Source organism: Pteronotus mesoamericanus, unplaced genomic scaffold (genome assembly GCF_021234165.1).
Source record: "Pteronotus mesoamericanus isolate MK-2021 breed Mesoamerican mustached bat unplaced genomic scaffold, CSHL_Meso_final contig_26, whole genome shotgun sequence".
NCBI lineage: Eukaryota > Metazoa > Chordata > Mammalia > Chiroptera > Mormoopidae > Pteronotus > Pteronotus mesoamericanus.
In genome coordinates this window covers 996,697-1,015,102 of record NW_026555109.1, presented here as the reverse complement: position 1 = coordinate 1,015,102, position 18,406 = coordinate 996,697, and the positions used below count along the sequence as shown (strand labels likewise).

The 18,406-nt window shown below is 43.7% G+C and overlaps 1 protein-coding gene across 1 annotated transcript in view; it reads left to right on the top strand.

The window, feature by feature from the left end:
* Positions 1–5,645: 5,645 nt before the first annotated feature.
* SLC15A1 (solute carrier family 15 member 1) overlaps positions 5,646–18,406 on the top strand; it is a 64,554-nt gene continuing 51,793 nt past the window's right edge. The window contains exon 1 of the mRNA XM_054574319.1: positions 5,646–6,304. Coding sequence (XP_054430294.1) covers positions 5,646–6,304 — 659 coding nt within the window. The remainder of the gene's footprint in view (positions 6,305–18,406) is intronic.

The following is an 18,406-nucleotide window of genomic DNA, read 5'->3' as shown; positions in this document are numbered from 1 at the left end:
ACAGACAAGGACAAGACAACATGAGCATTTGTGATAATGATTTAGATCTTAAACAATTACCTTCCAACAGTGACGATATTCCCTCTTCCCCAGAATAAACCTAATACCACAGTCAGCTTCTACTTTGGAACCTTTGTGAAGAAAGTAAGCCCAGTTTTAGAGGCCAGATCTCTCTTTGACAAGAGAGGAAAATGAAACCCAGTGAAGGAAGGTGACTTGCCTAAGGACACACAAGATGATGTTATTGAGCCAGCAACTCTCTCGAAATCAGGCTCCTGAAATCAGGGGAGTGTCCCTCTCTCTGACCAATGGAAGATGCTTAGAAACACTGTGTGTTGTTGTCGTTGGCTTTTCTTTCTAATTAATATAATGAACATTATGAGTCCACCTCCCAAGTCTACACTAGTATGTTGCTGAAAGCATGTGTTCCCACATTCCGCCCCACCCCTTCTCCAAGTTGTGCCTTCACAGCCAAAGCACTGCACCCTGAACTGTGATTCAGTCATATCCTAGCTTTAAGAAAGAGTTTGGTCAGATATAAATATAGCCAAAGTAATTTTGGAATGTTCTAAAGAGACGTGTGTTAAGGAAAAGAAAATCTTCTTATATATTTGTATGTTCTCCCCACATTGCCCAAGAAGGAGCTTCTGCCAAATAGTTCTTAGCAGCCATGTGCAAGGCACTGGGATCTGGCAGAAATGGCATGGGTTGCAAAACCAGACAAGTATCTGAATCAGTTTGAGCTGGTTGCTGATTTTCTTCTCCTGGAACCTGTTTTCCAAATGGCCTTTAGTATGTCTTCGGATCTCAAATTCTTCCTTTCCCCATCCCAGGCCATTTCACAGAATCTCTCACTCTTTTCAAATACATAGCAGTGGGACCCACTTTTTTGCTTGTTTATTTCTAAAGTTCTCCCATTAACCATCAGCATCTCTGCTGTGATTCTAGTTGCTTTATTAAAAAAAGGCTTCTACTCAATTTTCCTCTGAGACCAAATTAAAAAGTCTTTACAGTCAAGAAATCTGAAGGACAGAGCTAGGAAAAATGATACTCTATTACTCCAAAAAGTTCACAAGCCACCTTCCCAGTTAGCATTCTCACTGAAATAAACCCTATGAAACCTCTGTACCATTGCTTCAGTAAAAGAGATTATGAAAGGCCTGGGTTTAAAAGACTTTTAATGCAACCATTTTGTGCTGATCTTATTGCTACCACTAACATTCACTTCTCCCTCAGGAGTTTTCATGAGGACAATCCTCTGAGGCCAAGAAGCAGTTCTATATATCCAGAACCAGCCTGCCAGTTTTGCACATTTCAGTTCCACAGGTGGGGCACTTTGGGGATGTGTAGTGGGTCCAATGCCCCCCTCCACCACTGCCCCAGATAAGTAAATTCATCTGGAGCCTGTAAATATGCCCTTATTTGGAAAAAGAAAGAATTAAGGATCTTGAGATGAGATCTGCCTAGATTAGGTTGGGCCCTAAATTTAATGAAGAGTGCCCTTAGGAGACACAGAGGAAAAGGGGAAGTGAAGACTGAGACAGATTGGAGGGATACTGAAATGGGAAAAGCTAGCGTTTGGGCTGCCTGTCACCTATCAGACCCAATAAGCAGAGACAGCAATTGAATCTTTATGTGTGCTTCATTCAGGTGGCTGGCAAATCTGAGAGGACAGTGGGTTTGTACCCTAATGGACCATCCTACCTTTTCTTTAAAGTAGGCCTTTTTATAACAGAGAACAAAGTGTGGTGAGGGGGTTGGAATTCAGGGAAAATTAGGGGAAAAATAAAAACACTGCGGCATTCCCGCCCTAGGAGGTCTTCTCTCCCTGGAACACAAAGTCAGTTTTCTACAGCTGTGCTCCAGGGCTGTCGTCTGTCTCTTGTGGAGCACAAAGATCAATTACTGATTTCCTGGGGTCAGGTTGGGCTGTGGCTGCAGCACCTGAAACAACAGCTTTTTCACATGCATTTATTACTTAGCCTTATCAAACTATTTCCTAAAACAAAAAATTTCCAACTTTTGAGTCCCCCATTAATACTGCCATGAGCCCAGGATGCCTAGAGCCACCAGAAGATGGAAGAGGTAGGCAAGGATCCCCCTACAGCCTCTTCTGGAAGAGCACTGTCTCTCTACCCTTTCAGTATTTGTCTTTATTTTTGCTTCTCCATCTCAAATAACTATTCTCTTCTTATCATGCTTAAAAGATAACAAAGAACATAAGCTCTGTGAGTGTAGGGCTGTTTGCACTTTGCCCTTGGAGGTGATAAATAAATAATAGCTAGATTTAAATAATCACGTGGAAGAAATATCATTTGCCCCATGAGTACTGAAAAGTGAGCTGCATCTCAGTAAAGAGTTTCTGATTCAGTCTATCTGGGATGGGGCCTGAGAATTTCTTTTGTCACAAGTTCCCAGGTAATAAGATGCTACTGATCTGGGGACCCTGTTAGGGTGGTTGGTGACACAGGCTGTGAAAGAATTCACAAAGAGAAAAAAAGGGTAGAGAGTAAAGATTTTATTCACTCTCCAAGAAAGGAGAGGGGCATGATGTGGAGAGATACACCAGCATTGAGGGGTGGGGGCTTTGAGTTTTAAATGGATTATAATTGGATTATAAAAGAGGGGTGCTGTTGTGAGGCCCCTTGGCTGCTGGGGTCTGAATTTTGTCCCAATGTTATCATTTGCCTGTGGCTGTAGGGAGCCAGTTAGTCACTTAGTCATATTCTGCTTTTGCTTTCCAGTGACTTCCAGTCCTAGGGACATAAGCTTAGAAGAGTAAAATGGCAGTCATGTTTAACAAAGTCATAGGTCTGTTCAGCAAATGGTGCCACCATAGAAAATGGCAATGACTTGATCCTTTCAGATACTACTTTGAGAGTCACTGGCTGTAAAATAATAATAATAATAATAATAATAATAATAATAATAATATAAACAGAGCCACTTTAAAATGGAGCTGGAGCAGCCATTCCAGAGGAACTACCTCGAGCATCTCATGCCTCAAACCTTTGGAATGTCTAAACAGGGTAATATAACCTTCGGACTGGGCCTAAAGCAACATTGTGCCTCAAGGGGCTGTTTGCAAAGATACCAAGAAAGCAGTTATTTTGCCCACTGGAAATGGTTTGGAATTAGCATTGCTATGTTAGCTCATCTGCACTGATAGAATTACCTTCCTTACCTTTTTCAAATACCCATTGCCTTTGTCCCCTAATTGGAATATTATTTGAGGTTCTGCCTGCATCAGTGCTTCCCCATAGCTATTCTTTGATCTCAAATAAATGCTTGTTGTCTCTCACTTTGAAAGGCCTTTTATTTTTAGGTTAACATGGCCTTATATGAGTACCCAGGATTCTGAGCTTCATGAGCTCATCAACAGAAATACCACCTTGCAGAGAAAACTTTAATCAAAAGAAACTATAACAAGCTTTTCCTTTCTACCCCTGGCTTATCTGATGGCAGCACAACTATGAAGTATGCTTCTAATCCTTCAAAAGCAAGTTATATTTCCTTCAGTGAATGCTGCATGTTTCTATTTGATGCAGTCTTTCTACTTATAGCTCCATGCCTTTTGGTAACATCAGCTGCTGCCCTGTGCGTATCAATTAAGCCACTGCATAAAGAGGCTTCTCCTCCTCATGCACAATGAAGAAGCCTGAAAAGGGTGGGTCCAGGCACCTTTGAAGAAGAGCTGCCTTTGGAGAAAGAGTAGGGTTTCTCTCCTACTGCAATCTTCCAGTCAAGCTGGAGGAACTGCTAAGACAAAAGTTAATAGGGACAGAGGGATGGATACATACAAAGTGTGGTATGTGTGTGCAATGGAATACCATTCCATTAAAAAAAAAAAAAAAAAGGAAATTCTGACACATGCTACAACATGGTTGGACCTTGAACACATTATGCTAAATGAAAGAAGCCAGACACAAAAAGACAAATACGTTTGATTCCAGCTATATGGGATACCTAGAGTAGTCAAATTCATAGACAGAAAGTAAAAGAGTGACAGCCAATGGCTAGGAAAGGGGGAGTAGAGAGTTGGTGTTTAATAGGTAGTGTTGAATAGAGTTTGCCTGAAAAGATGAAAAAGTTTTGGAAATGAATGGTGGTATTTGCACAACAATGTAAATGTGCTTCATGGAACTTAGTATACACTTATATGGTTAAGATGGTAATTTTTATGTTATGAATATTTTACCATGATTTTCTGAAGGCAATAGAAACTCACCTTTATTTCCATTTTAAATTTTCCTCTCACTGTTTGCAGAGCACACATCTCTCAAGTCAGACAAGGAAACAGAAAAATAATCTGGAGTTAATTTAATCATTATATCATTATTATTTTTGTTTTTGTTATTTTTAATGAAAGTGTTATCAAAAAGGGTACCAGCTCAGACTGAGTCCAGGTGATTTTGTGAGTGTATTTATTAAAGCTGGGAATGGGGAAACAAGGAAAGGTCTCTGACAGAAGAGGCAACAGGAGACTAGGCAGAACTGCTTTAGCTCTCTAGGAACATGATGGGAAGCAAGGTTGGGCTGCTGTCAGCTCACTGGAGAGTCAGAGGAAAGGGGGCCTTGGAGACAGGTTCAAGGGGTTAGCCCAGAATGAGCTGCTGCGGCACATTGCTCTAAAGAAATGTTACCCAGAGGAAGAGTCCTGGGTTTTTTGGCTTGACGATTTTAAAGTCCAGGAGTTTAGGGGTGGTCTTAGGGGAGGATCACAACAGAATATTCATCAGCTCTTCCAGGTGTGCCTTTTTAGTGTCATGGTTTCCACTGATTGGTCAGCACCAGGGAAGGGGGTTATTAGTCATTTCAGCTGCTCCTGGCAACACCTGCCTGGTTTTGCTGTTTTTCTGGGCTTAGAGCTGAAATACAACTGAGGCCTAGATGTTATCTCTAGGAGAAAAGGTTAGGGGTCTAAACCACAAGGCCAGAAAGATGCCAAGGGAGGAAAGGATTCCTTGGGGGCCAGGCAGCACCAGTTTTGTCAGTTCACAGGCACCAAGGACTTTCTACCCTGGTGGTCTTCTATATCTGGCTGTAAATTGTTCAGCCAGTTTGTTCATCTACCTGCCTCAGTTTCCCCATTCCACTTGCCAAGGAATTTTCCTAGCTTCTTACTATCCTGCCTCAAAAGAATAGGTAGAATCCTCCAGAAATGCTTTCTGTAGGTTCACACTCCAGGTGAAGCTACACATAGGTGCAGGCTGGCACCTCTGTGAAACTGATCAATGCTCTATCCACTTTGCTTCCTCCTGCAGAAGTGTGTTTTCTCAGTGCAGTGGTTTGCAAAGTGGAGTCCTGAGGAGCAGCAGCAAAATCACATTGGAACTTGTCAGAAATGCAAATTATGGGGCCCACCCCCTCAACCTACCAAGTCAGCAAATAGAGTTGAGGCCTGGAACCCGCGTTTTAATAAGCCCTCCAGGTGACTCAGATGGGCACTCACGTTCGGGTGCCCCTAGCTCAGGCCTCCCGCTGCCACCTGTGGCCCTGCCCCTCGCCCTCCCCCAAGGACCTGGGGCGGATTAGAGACGGCCCAGGGCTGGGCACGGGACCTGTGTCCCTCTGCCGAGGCTGAAGGAGCGCTAACCTCTGCTTCCTGGGTGGAGTCTGGCCGCCCCGCCCGCACACCTTCAGCCATGCAGGTGGCTGGGCAGGGCCTGGAAATAAAGTCAAAAGAGCAACACCTTGAAAAAAGGTCTTCCGTCCTAGATTCCTCGCTTGGCAGTCGCAGGAAGCCCTTGGAGCCGTCACCATGGGTAGGATCGTGCGTCCGGGCTGGGGCGGGGTTTTCTGAGAGCACGAGCTGCGCGGTCAGGGAGCTGCAGAGGGGGCGTCAAGGGTCCGGCCGGAGTGCGACGCTGGTCACCTGCGACTCGCGGACCTGCACTCCGAGCCAGGAGGGGTGGCACCGCGGGCGCGGTCAGGGGCACGTCGCCGCGACGATGAGCGACCGGGCGTTAGTGGAGCTGGAGCTTGAGGGCTCCGGGGAAGTAACCCGGCGCGGGATCGCCCTGCCAGGTGGTGTCTTCGCTCCTGGGGTGCAGAGGCGGAGGGCCCTGAGGTGCCCAGACTCAGGTTGCAAGAATGAATGCAGTAACTTTGACCGGCCCACACCTTTAGGAATCCTCAGTCCTCGGGTTTCGACCCTGTGGGCTGGGAGTGGGTTTGATGGCTGGAGGGAGTCCTGCCTGGACCAAGAGGAACTGGGGCTGGCCCTTTGTGGCCCTTCTTTTTATTCTCTAATTATCCTCCGACTTCAAGAGAAAGCACAGAGGAGGATGCTGGTTCTCCATAGGTAAAGTGTCAGCAGAACATCTAGGAAACAACTTAATGCTGCGGGCTTCAGAATAAATCGCTGCGCAATGAATGCAGAAGCAAAGACTAAGCTCTGGAAAAGATCAGAGATCAGCCAGACCTCTTCTCCCTTAAATATGGGGAAGGCAAATCAAGTGATCCCCTCTGGTTGCCATGGATGGGCCCAGGCAGGGATAGTGTGGCTTTGGGGGTCTGACTCTAACCTGACAGCACTCCCATTCTACCACTTGCTACTTCTATGATTTTGCATAAGTAAAGTAAGCCCTTTGGGCCTGACTTCCTCAGCCATTGAAGAGAAATATCAGTGCTGACCTCAGTGGCTGTGTTGAGGTGTATAAGAGTGTATCACCTGTGTGGGCTCACACAGTCTCACTGTCCCATGCATTGCCATGGTTCTGAGGTAACAGTTCTGAGTGCTTCACATGTGGGACTCATAGTTGTGGCTAACTGTGCTCTTCCAGAAAGATGCAACAGCCTCTCTCAGGTGCAGGCTCTCAGCAGTGTGTACTTCTCAGGCTGACCAACTCCTGGGCTGGAGTTCTGGATCTCACCTCAAACACCATTGGCTTGTTTGTTGGTTAACTTTTCTGGAAGGTGCTCTGAGTATTTGTTTTGATCTTTAGATGGCAACTACCTGAGTAGCATCTGTGCTGATTTACAACTTCCCTAAAATAATTCCAATCAGGATAGCTGATTATTGACGAATGAACACAATTAGTTTTTGAAGCGTAACCCTAGTTAATTGACTCCAGTTTGCAAATTGGTTCTTAAGTAAGGTTTGTTTTTTATTTTGCAACTGAGTTCGGTATAGCATGTGGGTAGCAACAAAAAGTTTATATGCACACAACAGTTTTATTTTTAACTGAGGTCCTAAATTTTTAATATCTAAGTTTAGTTAGTAGTGAAACAAATATTAGGAAATGTTTTTAGTAAAGACCTAGTGGCAACTTCCCCTTTTAAGATCTTTGGTGCTTAGATTATGCCAAGATGTTTTAGATCCCCTGGTGACTGAAGGGGACACTTAGAACAGTTGGTGAATGCAAAAGGAGGGAAAGAAGCAAGGAGACAGTTGGCAGAAAAATGTTTGCTTTGAGCTGATTTTACCTCATGTGTCATTGGAACTAATTTTCACACTAGGTTCTTTCACTCACCCTAGGAATGGAGAGGCAGAAGTTATGACTGAATAGGAAAGTGAGAGACATGAGGAGAGTCAGAACCATGCCTTTAAGGCATTAGTTAGACTTAGTAACACAAGCAACAAGAATCCACTAGAATAAACTGGATAGAAAGTTGCTTTGGGGTGAGGATGCATAGCTGAACCTGGCTGCAGAATCTGGTTAGAATCACTAATGCCAACACTTTGCTTTAAGAGGAGTCGGAAAACTTTTCTTCACATTTGTAGTTCAAAATATATAAACAAATAGGGTGGAGCTGTATTCTAATAAAACTTTCTTTATGGCCCTGGCCAGGTTGGAGCATGGTCTCATGCACCAATAGGTTGCATGTGCACTCCCTGGGCAGGGTGCCTATGAGAGGCAACCAATCGATGTCTCTCTCTCTCTCTCTTTCTCCCCACACCCCCCCCTTTCATATTTCTAAAAATCAATAAACATATCCTCAGATGAGGATTTTTTTTAACTTTATTTATGGACATGGAAATGTGAATTCTATGTAATTTCATGTGTCACTAAATAGTCTTTTAAAATTGTTTTTTCATCATTTAAAAATACAGAAACCATGCCAGATTTGGCCCATGAACCATAGTGTGCTGGCCCTTGCCTTAAAGTATGGCTGTGCCGATCAGAGTCAGGGGTGGAGAGAAGGTCAGTTTTCCAAGGGCTGTCTTGTGTAGTTAGGTCTCAGAATGACCGAAGACCCCTCAAGTGACTGGAGTGCCACCTCTGAGGCCTTTTGTGAGGCTAGACTTGCTTCAAAGATTTTTAGTATTTGATCTCTCCCTTCTCACCCCACCCCACTTCCTTACCCACAGTTTAGCAAGCATCTACATTAAAGCTGTTGTTACCACAAGTTACTTTGGTCTGAAAAACCATAGATCCTGCTCCGTCATTTGCCATATATGTTACTGAAAATTAATTAGACTTATAGATAAAGAGCAGGAGGACAGCTAAAGGGGTGAAGGGAGGTTAGGGGGTACAGGGACTCAGCAAAAAGGAAAAAGGACTCAGACATGGACAACAGTGTGGTGATTGCGGGGCAGGGGCAGGGGCAGGGGAGTATAATGGGACTAAATGGTAATGGAAAAAAATACAAAAAAGAAAAAAGAAAAGAAGAGAAAATTAAGTATGAGGGGGCTTCAAATTCTCTCTCTCTCCCAAGGCCTCCAGGCTGATTTGAGAAATTCACTCACTTAAGAAAGGACACTTTATTATGTTCCTGCCCCTCTTCCCCAATTCTCAGCCTCCTGATGGCCTTGTATGGGATTCTGGTGAGTTTTATAAGTAGGCCTCCTGCCTGAGCATAAAATGATGGACTAGCTTTAAAAGTGTGACAGACTGGGCCATTTAAAAATCCTTCTGCATCTTATCCTCTTGCGAGAGGCTCTTGAGTAACCCAAAGAACAAGGCTGAGGTCCCAGAGCAGCTGGCACTTCTGCTACAGGCTGTATGTATACAGCTAGAAGCTCCACACCAAAGGTGGCCTTGGGCTCTGACCCCTAGGAGTCAACTTCTGGGAGGTGAACATTCTTCCTCCCACACAGCAAGAAGAGGTAACTGATATTGGTTCTTCCATGCTGACATGACTTTAAGTCAGTGGTCTTCAAACTTCAGTGTGCATCAGGATCATCAGAGTGAGGGCTTATTCTAACAGGTTGCCAGGCCCTATCCATGGAGTATCTGCTTCAGGATGTCTAGGGCAAGTTTCAAGGGTTAATGTTGTACAAGCTCCCAGGTACTGCTGCTGGTCCCAGGACCACACTTGGAAAATCACTGCTTTAAATGACAGGCTCTCTTTTTCTTGACCCTTGCCTTGTCCAAATGTTGCCACCGTGCCCCAAAATAAGATCGTGGCTAGAAGCTCTCAAGCAATCTGGCCCCTGGGTTGTCAATGATGATCAAGTTTTGGGTGAATTTGCAAACTAGCTTGCAAAGGCTAAGGGTATGGGGTGGAAAAAAATAGAAGTGATGAATCAATGTGGTCCAGGGGGCAGGTCTAAATTCCTTAAAAATCTATGCAGATATTTATTTACCATGTAAAGGTATAAAATAGTCCTGCCTTAAAGAAATACATACACTCAGGGGCAGGAACACAAGCCCATAAACAACATTTTTCCACACTGAATTACAGTTGAGGTGCATGAAGTATAAAGCCAGTGAAAGCAGACCCTAATAGTGGCTTGTCAAAGTCGGAAGATTTGCCATCTTAATGCTAAATTTTTACATAATCTTTCACACCTCTACAAAATGTCCTGAGTGGAATTATTCCATTTTTGGTTTACTTGGATTTTTTTATTAATAATTTTCTCTGCCTTTTGAGTCATTGTTAGTCAATGGGCTAGTTAAGCCACCAGGAAAGTTCATTACTGAGAGGGACAGTCATCAGGGGATGAGTGTAAGGAAGGGCTGGGACTACACAGCCAGCTGTGTCCCATCTCAGGGAGGTGCTAGGACACAATTGCATCTTGATTTCAACCCTGGCAGGAGAGAAAGTAGCTGGGTGTCCCAGGGGAGCTGATAAGGAACTAAAACCATGGGTGGACTCTGAAGATGATGAAAGAATGAGAGCAGTATCATGAGCAGGTAAATGAGAACATTGACTCATAGACTGGGGTTGCAACACAAAGAACCAGAGAATTACTGTTTTGTAATTTTGTCCCTTGGTTTCAGAGGCCAAAAATATATCACTGAGGAAACTGGCCACGGGGTCATCTCATGGTGTTGATGTGAATGGGACTGTGTCAGACAGGCCTGGCCATGCTTCTGCTTGCTGCTGAGATTGGGTACAATTGCAGCTAATGATTCACCGGACAGGCTCTTCAATTGGAAATTACCAGAGTCAGGGGGAAGGGATAGGATCCTCATAGATGATTTAATTCCTCCAGATTGGAATCCAACCAAGGCCTCCCACTGGACTGCCGAAAGGAGCCTCTCATTGGGTTTGGGTTTAGAATCATCAGTCATTGTGTGGAGGTTGTAAAGCTGAGCAAATACCCAAAGGAAAATGTGGTTTAATTATCAGGCTTAAGACTGGAAAATTCACAACATGTACTTACATAATTTACTCATTGAAAGCTCTCATACTAAGCATTTAAAACTTCTACAATCTGCCCCAAACAGGAAGATGTTGTAATGAAATCTATTAGGACTATCAGGGGGTATATTTGAGGTGTTCTTGGAGGAACAAATCTTTTTTCTCATTGAGTCAAAACACAGAAATTCACATGGTATATTTGTTTCCCATGGCTCCTGTAAGGGAAGTACACAAACTGGGTGGTTTAAAGCAATAGAAGTGTATTCTCTCATAGTTCTCTAGGTTGAAAGCTGAAAACCCAGGTGTTGGGAGGGTGATGCTCCCTTTGAAGACCCTTGAGGAAAATTTGTTCCATGTCTTCCTCTTAGGTTCTGGTGTTGGCACCAATCCTTGGCATTCCTTGGCTTATAGATGCATCACTCTGATCTCTGCTTCGATGGTCACCTGGCCACCATGCCCTGTCTGTGTGTCTTCACCTCATCACCTCATCTCTCCTCTGTGCATGTCTGTACTCACATGGCTGTCTCCTTAAAAGAACAGACACTGGTAATATTGGATTGAAAACCCACTCTACTCCAGTATGACCTCATTTTAACATATTATGACTACAGTGACCCCATTTCACTGCATAAGGTTGCAATCTGAGATTCTAAGGCGGAAATTAGCTTTGGGGGCACACACCATTTAACCCAGGATACTTGGTAATAGAAAATGTTATCTCTGAAATATGTACATCACTTATACATAACATTAGCTAAAAAATATTCTTCATGTATAAAAATAACTATATTGTAACTTGCATCCTCAGCTTAGGTGCTAAATTTGGTGACTGGTGTCTTCCCCAAAAGAGGCAGATGGACTTTTATGGTCATAGTTTTAATTGATTGTGAACAACAAGCCATTTAATAACAGAAGTAGTGTGTAGAAAACACTTCCCATGTATAATATTAGGTGAATCAGAAATTATCACAGTGATGTCATAGACTCAGGTAATTTACCTCAAATTAATTCTAAAAAATATGCCTATATTCTGTTAATACCATACCGTGGATCTCTGGATAAAATTTCCAGGCAACACTTAGCTATTGATTTTTAAACTTTTCTTTATAGCTGTTTCTTCTATGCATGCTCATTTAAAAATTACAAGACTGGAAAAAATGAGTCACCTTACACTTTTATGGAGAGTTGTTAGGTAATATCTAACAGAATTTTAAATATGCAAGTATTTTAACAGCATCCTAGTTCTGGAAATTTCTTATAGATAGACTCATGATATGAATGAGGCATGTGTAATCTAAATATAAACTGGGGGGGGGAAGTGTGCATTTTGTACCTAGCTTTGTAGCCTAACTTCACATTTACCGTGATTATAAAGCAAATTTTCTAGCCAGGATTTAGCATCTAAGAGTAAATCTTTGTATCTAATATTTAGGGTCTCTAACTTAACTGCCTCCAAAGCAACCCCCCTGTCCCCTGCCCCTCACCCCGCAAAGGACCAGGAGATTGGTTCCTCTTGATTTAGTGACACTTGCATCTCTTTGGCATTGTTTTCTCCTACAACAGTAAACAATATTATTAGGGTCAATGCTGATGTACTTGCTAGTGTCACCTGTCAGGTGTGTGCAATTCCCTGTGGTGAGATGGTGCTGTTCGGGAGGCTGATAGCTGCTTCCCTTCTTTTTCTGTTCCCTTGTTTCACTTTGGAGGCTACTCTGAGGATAAGTCTGTCTTATCTTTAACCTGAGAATATATTTGTTTATTCTCTCTCAGCAGTCACCACATTTAAAGTAAGCCTGACTTGACATGCAGAATAAAGGATGTTCTTCTAGAATAAAAGACTGTCCAGGTGTAGATAAAGGACATAACTTGGAGAACAAGAGCTGCCTTCCTAACACCCAGTAAAACCATCTCCCTGGAGTAACTGTTCCCTGCCTAAACCTGAGGCAAAGCTTAAGCCTGTGCCTGGATCTTTCTGTTTTGCATAACAGGTTATTGCATATTAACTCTCTAACATCCTCTGGCCTGGTTGCCCTTTCCTTGCAATTGAGGAACAAACAATCTTGGGGCATATCCAAAGCCAGTTGGATCCTGAGACCCATAGAGATCATTTCTTTCTGAAAGAGAACAGAAATGGTGGTCAGTGATGCACATCTGTAGATATGGAAACAATGATAAAAGTCACAGCTTATTTGTGAAACCATCAAAGGCAGCGATTATGGGCCTCTTAAGGCTATAATTTTAGGCAATCATGTGTAGAAGTCTTTTTTAAAATGTAGGAGAATATCTTTATTATACAGTAGGTTGTATACCACAAATGCTCTCTGTTATGGCTTGAACTCTGTTAATCCCCAAACCCCCTAAATTCATGTGCTGAAGTCCTAACCCCTGGTACTTCAGAATGTAACCTTGTTTGGAAATAAGATCATCGTAGTTAAAATTAGTTCAAATGAGGTCGTACTGGAGTAGGTGGGCCCCTAATCTAATGTGACTGGGTCCTTACAAAATTGGGAAATTTGGACACAGATATGCACACAGGAAGACAACCTTGTGAAGTTGAAGGTAGAGATCAGGATGTTGCTCCTACAAGTTAAAGATTGCCAGTAAACCACCAGAAGTTAGGGAAGAGGCCTGTAATTGATTTTCCCCCATAGCCCTCAGAAGGAACCAACTCTGTCCAAGTCTTCATCTTCGATTTGCAGCCTCCAGAACTGTTGGTTGATAAATTTCCATTGTGTTTAGCCACTCCATTTGTGGTAGGTTGTTATGGCAACCCCAGCAAACTAATGAGCTGTTTCCCTCTGTCCTGACCAGTGGACACCCAAGATGAGGAACGAGGTGATTTAAAAAAAGGCAAAGGCATGGCTGTCAGACAAACCCAGGACAAGGCAAGAACTAGACCTGGCTGATGGATGGCTAACGACACAATAAGGCAGTTTATTACTCCCACAGCAAGGGAAGACTAGCCAAAGGTGCCAGCTCCCTGTGGTTCCTGTTCCCACAACAAAAAGGGCAACACTGAAACAACAGAGGCTCACGATGGCAACATGCATCACAAGATACCCTGTTGCTGAGAAGACTATGCCAGTCTATAGCTAAGTGGTTTTATATTCTGTATCTGTCTTTTGGGCAGTGGGGGAACTGGACAGAAAGCTCCATTCCTCCTCAGCTGGGCTCACACCTTTGCCTGCATTGCCTGTTGCCTGTGTGCGTACAACCAAGATTGCAAGTACTCCAGAGCTGAGCCATTCCTTGCAATGGCATCATGCCAAAGTCACTTAATAAAACCTATGTTGTCCCATTAGCACTGATTGCCCCATATTTCTAAAGTAGCTTCATGTTATTGGGGTTTAGTTGACACTTTTAGTTCTGAAAGGACTGATCACTCATTAGCTTTCCCCAATGGTGCAAACAAGATAACCAGTGGCTTGATTAAAGTGACTTGATTCTGCAGACCATACATGAGTGTGTTCTGTGTTTATGTAGCTACTTGTTGAGAATCAAGAAACAAATAGATTCCCTCTTAGTGGGAAAGAAGGTGGTTGTGGAAAGGGAGCTGTTTCTATTTTAAAAAGAAGAGAATTGAAAGATGGACAGGGCCTCTGCCCATAGGTGCACCGGCTGTATCCTGCATAAAGGCCTGAACAATAGGGCCCCATTGGCTGGGATGTAGCCCATGCTCTATTCCCAAGCAATGCATCCTCCCAGGGACAACTTTTCTTATTGGAGCCACACCATTGTCCACTTGTCAAGCCATCCCTCCTTGGCCAGCATCTGGCCTGAAAGATTATAATTTTCTAATGCATAAAATAAGTGCCATGTGGACTAGCAGGGACCCTGAGGGTAGGAAATGTGGCAAAACATTCAAGTAAGCAGAAAAGAAACTCATGAAATTGTTACCAGACAAGGGCCTGACCCTGAGTGGGTCGGCCTACGGCCAGCTGTAGTCCGTGGGTTCTTGACTTCCTATAGGAAAGATTTCACAACAAGAATCCAGGTGACTATGAGGATCCATTTATTAAAGCTGGGGACAGTGAAAAAACAAACAGCTTAGCATAGAAGAAACAACAGGGAAGTGTAAGCTGGGCTGCCTTAGCCCACTGGAAAGGCAGAGAAGAGGAGGCCTTGGGGACAGGTTCAGGGGGTTAGCCTGGAACAAGCTGCCACATGTGCATTGCCTTGGAGTTTAGGACATGGGTGGCTGTGGGCAAAGAAGTGGGGGAAGAAGAAAGGAATGGCTTAGGCTGCTCCCCAAAGGGAGAGTGCACACTGCATCTTTTATCTTAAGGCTTTAATTTCTCTCTTGCAGACAGGAATCCCAGGGGACGTCTTCAGGGGAGGGTTTCAGCAGAATATTCATCAGTTCTCCGGGTGTGCTCTTTCAGGGTCATGGTCTCCTCTGATTGGTCAGTGCCAGGGCAGGGGGGTCTTCAGTCATTGCAGTTGGCCCTGGCATCGCCCACCTGGTGCAGCTGCTTTTCTGGCCCTGGAGCTGAAACACAACTGAGGCCTAGATGTTATCTCTAGGGAGGTGACCTTTCGTATCTGCTTGTAAATTGCCAGGCCAGTTTGTTCAGCCACCTGTCTCAATTTCCCTATTCTACTTGCCAAGGAACAGTCAAGAAACAGACTCAAGAAGAGCCACTTCAGAAACAAGGGACTAAGTTACAGGCACAGAATTTTGTCTCAAGTTAATCTGCTGTTATGGAATCACTCATTTAAGGAAAGAAAAGCACTTTTCCCTTTTTTTTTCAATCCTCACCTGAGGGCATGCTTACTGCTTTTAGAGAGGGTGAAGAGAGGGGGAGAGAGAGGAAGAAGAACATAATGTGAGAGGGAAACATCTTTCGGTTGTCTCTTGTATGCACCCTGACCAGGGACCGAACCCACAATCTAGGCATGTGCCCTAACCAGGAATCAAACCCTCAGCCTTTTAGTTTACAGGATGATGCTCCAACCAACTGAACCATAGTGGCCAGGGCACTTTTCACTTCTTGATCAAAGATGATTGATTTTGGGGAAAAAAAAACAAACAACAACTGTGCAACACAAGTCACTCATCCTTTTTCCTCTTCCCCTGTATTCCCACATTGCCTTGCCTCAGATCAACCACAGTTATGCCTTGTGCATGTCCTGGTAGGCTCTTTTTGAAGTAGTATACACTGTTTTCTCAAAGGAAAAAAAAGTGACTTGTGAGGCTCCCACATTTTTCAGAAATCAGAACAACTTGCTCTGTCAGGGGCAGTTGTAAAGAAGCCAAAAAGACCTAAGATGGGGAGAAAATATTTGGGAGACTAAGAGGACAAGTGAGGTGCTAACCCCCATAATGGTGCAGGGAGCTATGAAGAGCTTGGTGCAGAGAGAAAGTCGTGTGCCTGCACTCCATGTGAGGTGGAGGAAGATGGAAGTCAGATCCCAAAGGGCTTTGAGTGCTATGCGGAGCAGCAGGTCTGACTGTATAGGGAGCAGGTTGGGTGTCCAGAAGACTGGGAAGGTAAGACAAGGATGGAACCAGAAGAAACAGCAAAGGCCAGAATCACATCAGAGGAGCTAATCACCTGGATAGGAGTGGCCACTTAGTATGTACCCCTTTGCACCAGGCCCATCTCTTCATGCTCTGTAGTGTCATTCTAGACTTCAGGATCAATGCAAGGGCTTGATAACTTGCAGTGAGCCAGGTCCCACCCTCAGAGTTTCTGATTGGGTTGGTCTGGGATGGATCTGAGAATCTGCATTTCTGATAAGTTACCAAGTGCCACTGCTGCTGGTCCAGAGATCCCACTTTGAGACCCACTGCCCTGGGGAATTAAAAATGATTCTTAAACCCTTACAGGTACCCACATGTCACACACTGTAGTGCTGCTCATTGGAAAAGTAGCTTGATTGAAAAGCAATGTTTGCCACTGTGTCTTGTATTTGAGAAGATTGACTTTTCTCTGTCCTAATCTCCATGCCTGTAGTTTCAAGGGTGACATCATAAGGGCCTTCTGCCTTTGGTCAATGTGAGCAACACTGGAGGGGACTGCATCTTTCTTTGAGAGCCTTCTCACTCCTGCCAAGGCTCTCCATAGAAAACTCTTCTTCATATTTTCATTTTAAGTCAGTTCATTCCAAACATCCATCTATAATACCCACCTGTCTTCATGGGGTGCAGTGAATAACAAACTTCATTTTATTAATGTAGATTCTTATTAATCAACTTGCAAAGAAGGTGTTAGCCTCTCTAGATGAAGGAAAGGAAGTCCACTGGTTAAGTGCCTTGAACAAAGCCACATGGCTAGGAAGAATGTCTCCAAGCTGTGGTTTAACCTCTTTATTTCCAAGGCCCATGTCCTTCCCCCTATTAGATTCAGGAGCAATATTGAGAGAGGAGTTCTCACCTTAACTCAGAAGCCACTTAGGCTAAGAGTGAGGCTAAGTGTATTCTAGCAGAGGCTACTACCTTCCCTTGGGTCTCATGTGACCTATTTTGTGAGGCATGGGCATGGCCTGAAAAGAATAATGATCAACTTAATTCATTTTAATCTTGGTTTGTGAAACCATTGGCAGACCACTCCTGCTTTGTAGCACCCCCGGAAGGCAGCAGCCCAGCATTAGTGAGGGAGTCAGTAACCTGCAGAAAGTAGCAGAGCACATACAGATTCTGCCAAATCAAAAAGGCACATACAGATTCTGCCAAATCAAAAAGGCAGGTGCCCGGTGTGGACTTCTAAGGTACCAGGTAGAAAATACACCTTAGGAAAAAAATTATAAAAAGGGCATTCTGCCAACAAATAAAACTGCTAGGAAGTTTGAGTCTTGGTTCTGTGTAAATTGTGATAAAAAACCTATGTTTACAAAGGCTTGAGGCCAACCCATGTGTTATTTCTTATTGCTGCTGTCACAAATTAGCACAAACTTAGTGGCTTAAAATGTCACAAAGTTATTATATTATAGTTCTGGAGGCCAGAAGCTGACCTGGGTCTCACTGAGCTAAAATCAAAGTGTCAGCAGGGCTGTGTTCCTTCTGGAGGCTCCAGGAGAGAATCCATTTCCTCACCTTTTTTAGCTTTTCAAGACCACTGCATTCCTTGTCTCATGATGGCCTTCCAGCAATTGCCATTGCTCCAACCTCTGCTTCTTTCCTCATATCTCTTCCTTAGACTCTTTTAAGGACCCTTGTGATTGCCCTGGGGCCACCCCATCTCAAGGTCTTTAACTGAATGACATTCACAGAGTCCCTTTGCCATGGAAGGTAACATGGCCACAACTGCCAGAGATTAGGACATGGGCATTTTCAGGGTACCAGCGTTCTGCCTACCACACCATACAACTTCAGAAATACCATCTCTAACACATTATGCAACACTTAAAGTATTCCCCCAATTTTATTCTTGGTAATGGTAGGGAACAATTTTCTCTCGACATGAAGGTGAGAGTTCCTCTGTTAGACTTCAGCAAAATGCCTCATCCCTTCTCTTCCCAAGTCTGAGTACTAGAAAAGCACTCTTTAAACCCATCATGGTGCTGACGGAGTTCTTAATTTCTAGGTAACAAATGGTTAAAGTTAGGGTTTCCATCCCTAAATGGTTTAAAATATGGAAAGTGTTTTGTTAGATAATAGGAAATAGTCACCTGAATGGAAAGATTTCATTAAGTAATGAGAAGTGATAGGCTGTCTTTCTTGTTTTCTCCTGTTATTCCCCCCAAGTCAGTAATCATAGAAATTTATAATATACATTTATTTTATTAAGTTCTTTAGCCAAAAGAAAGACAAAAGCAATGCTAGGCTTGGAATAACAATAAGAACCAGCCTTGATTCAGTGCTTGCTATGTGCCTGGCACCAAGGCACGCTTGATTCTAAACTGCTTTACTCAGATTTTCTCTTGAGTGAGC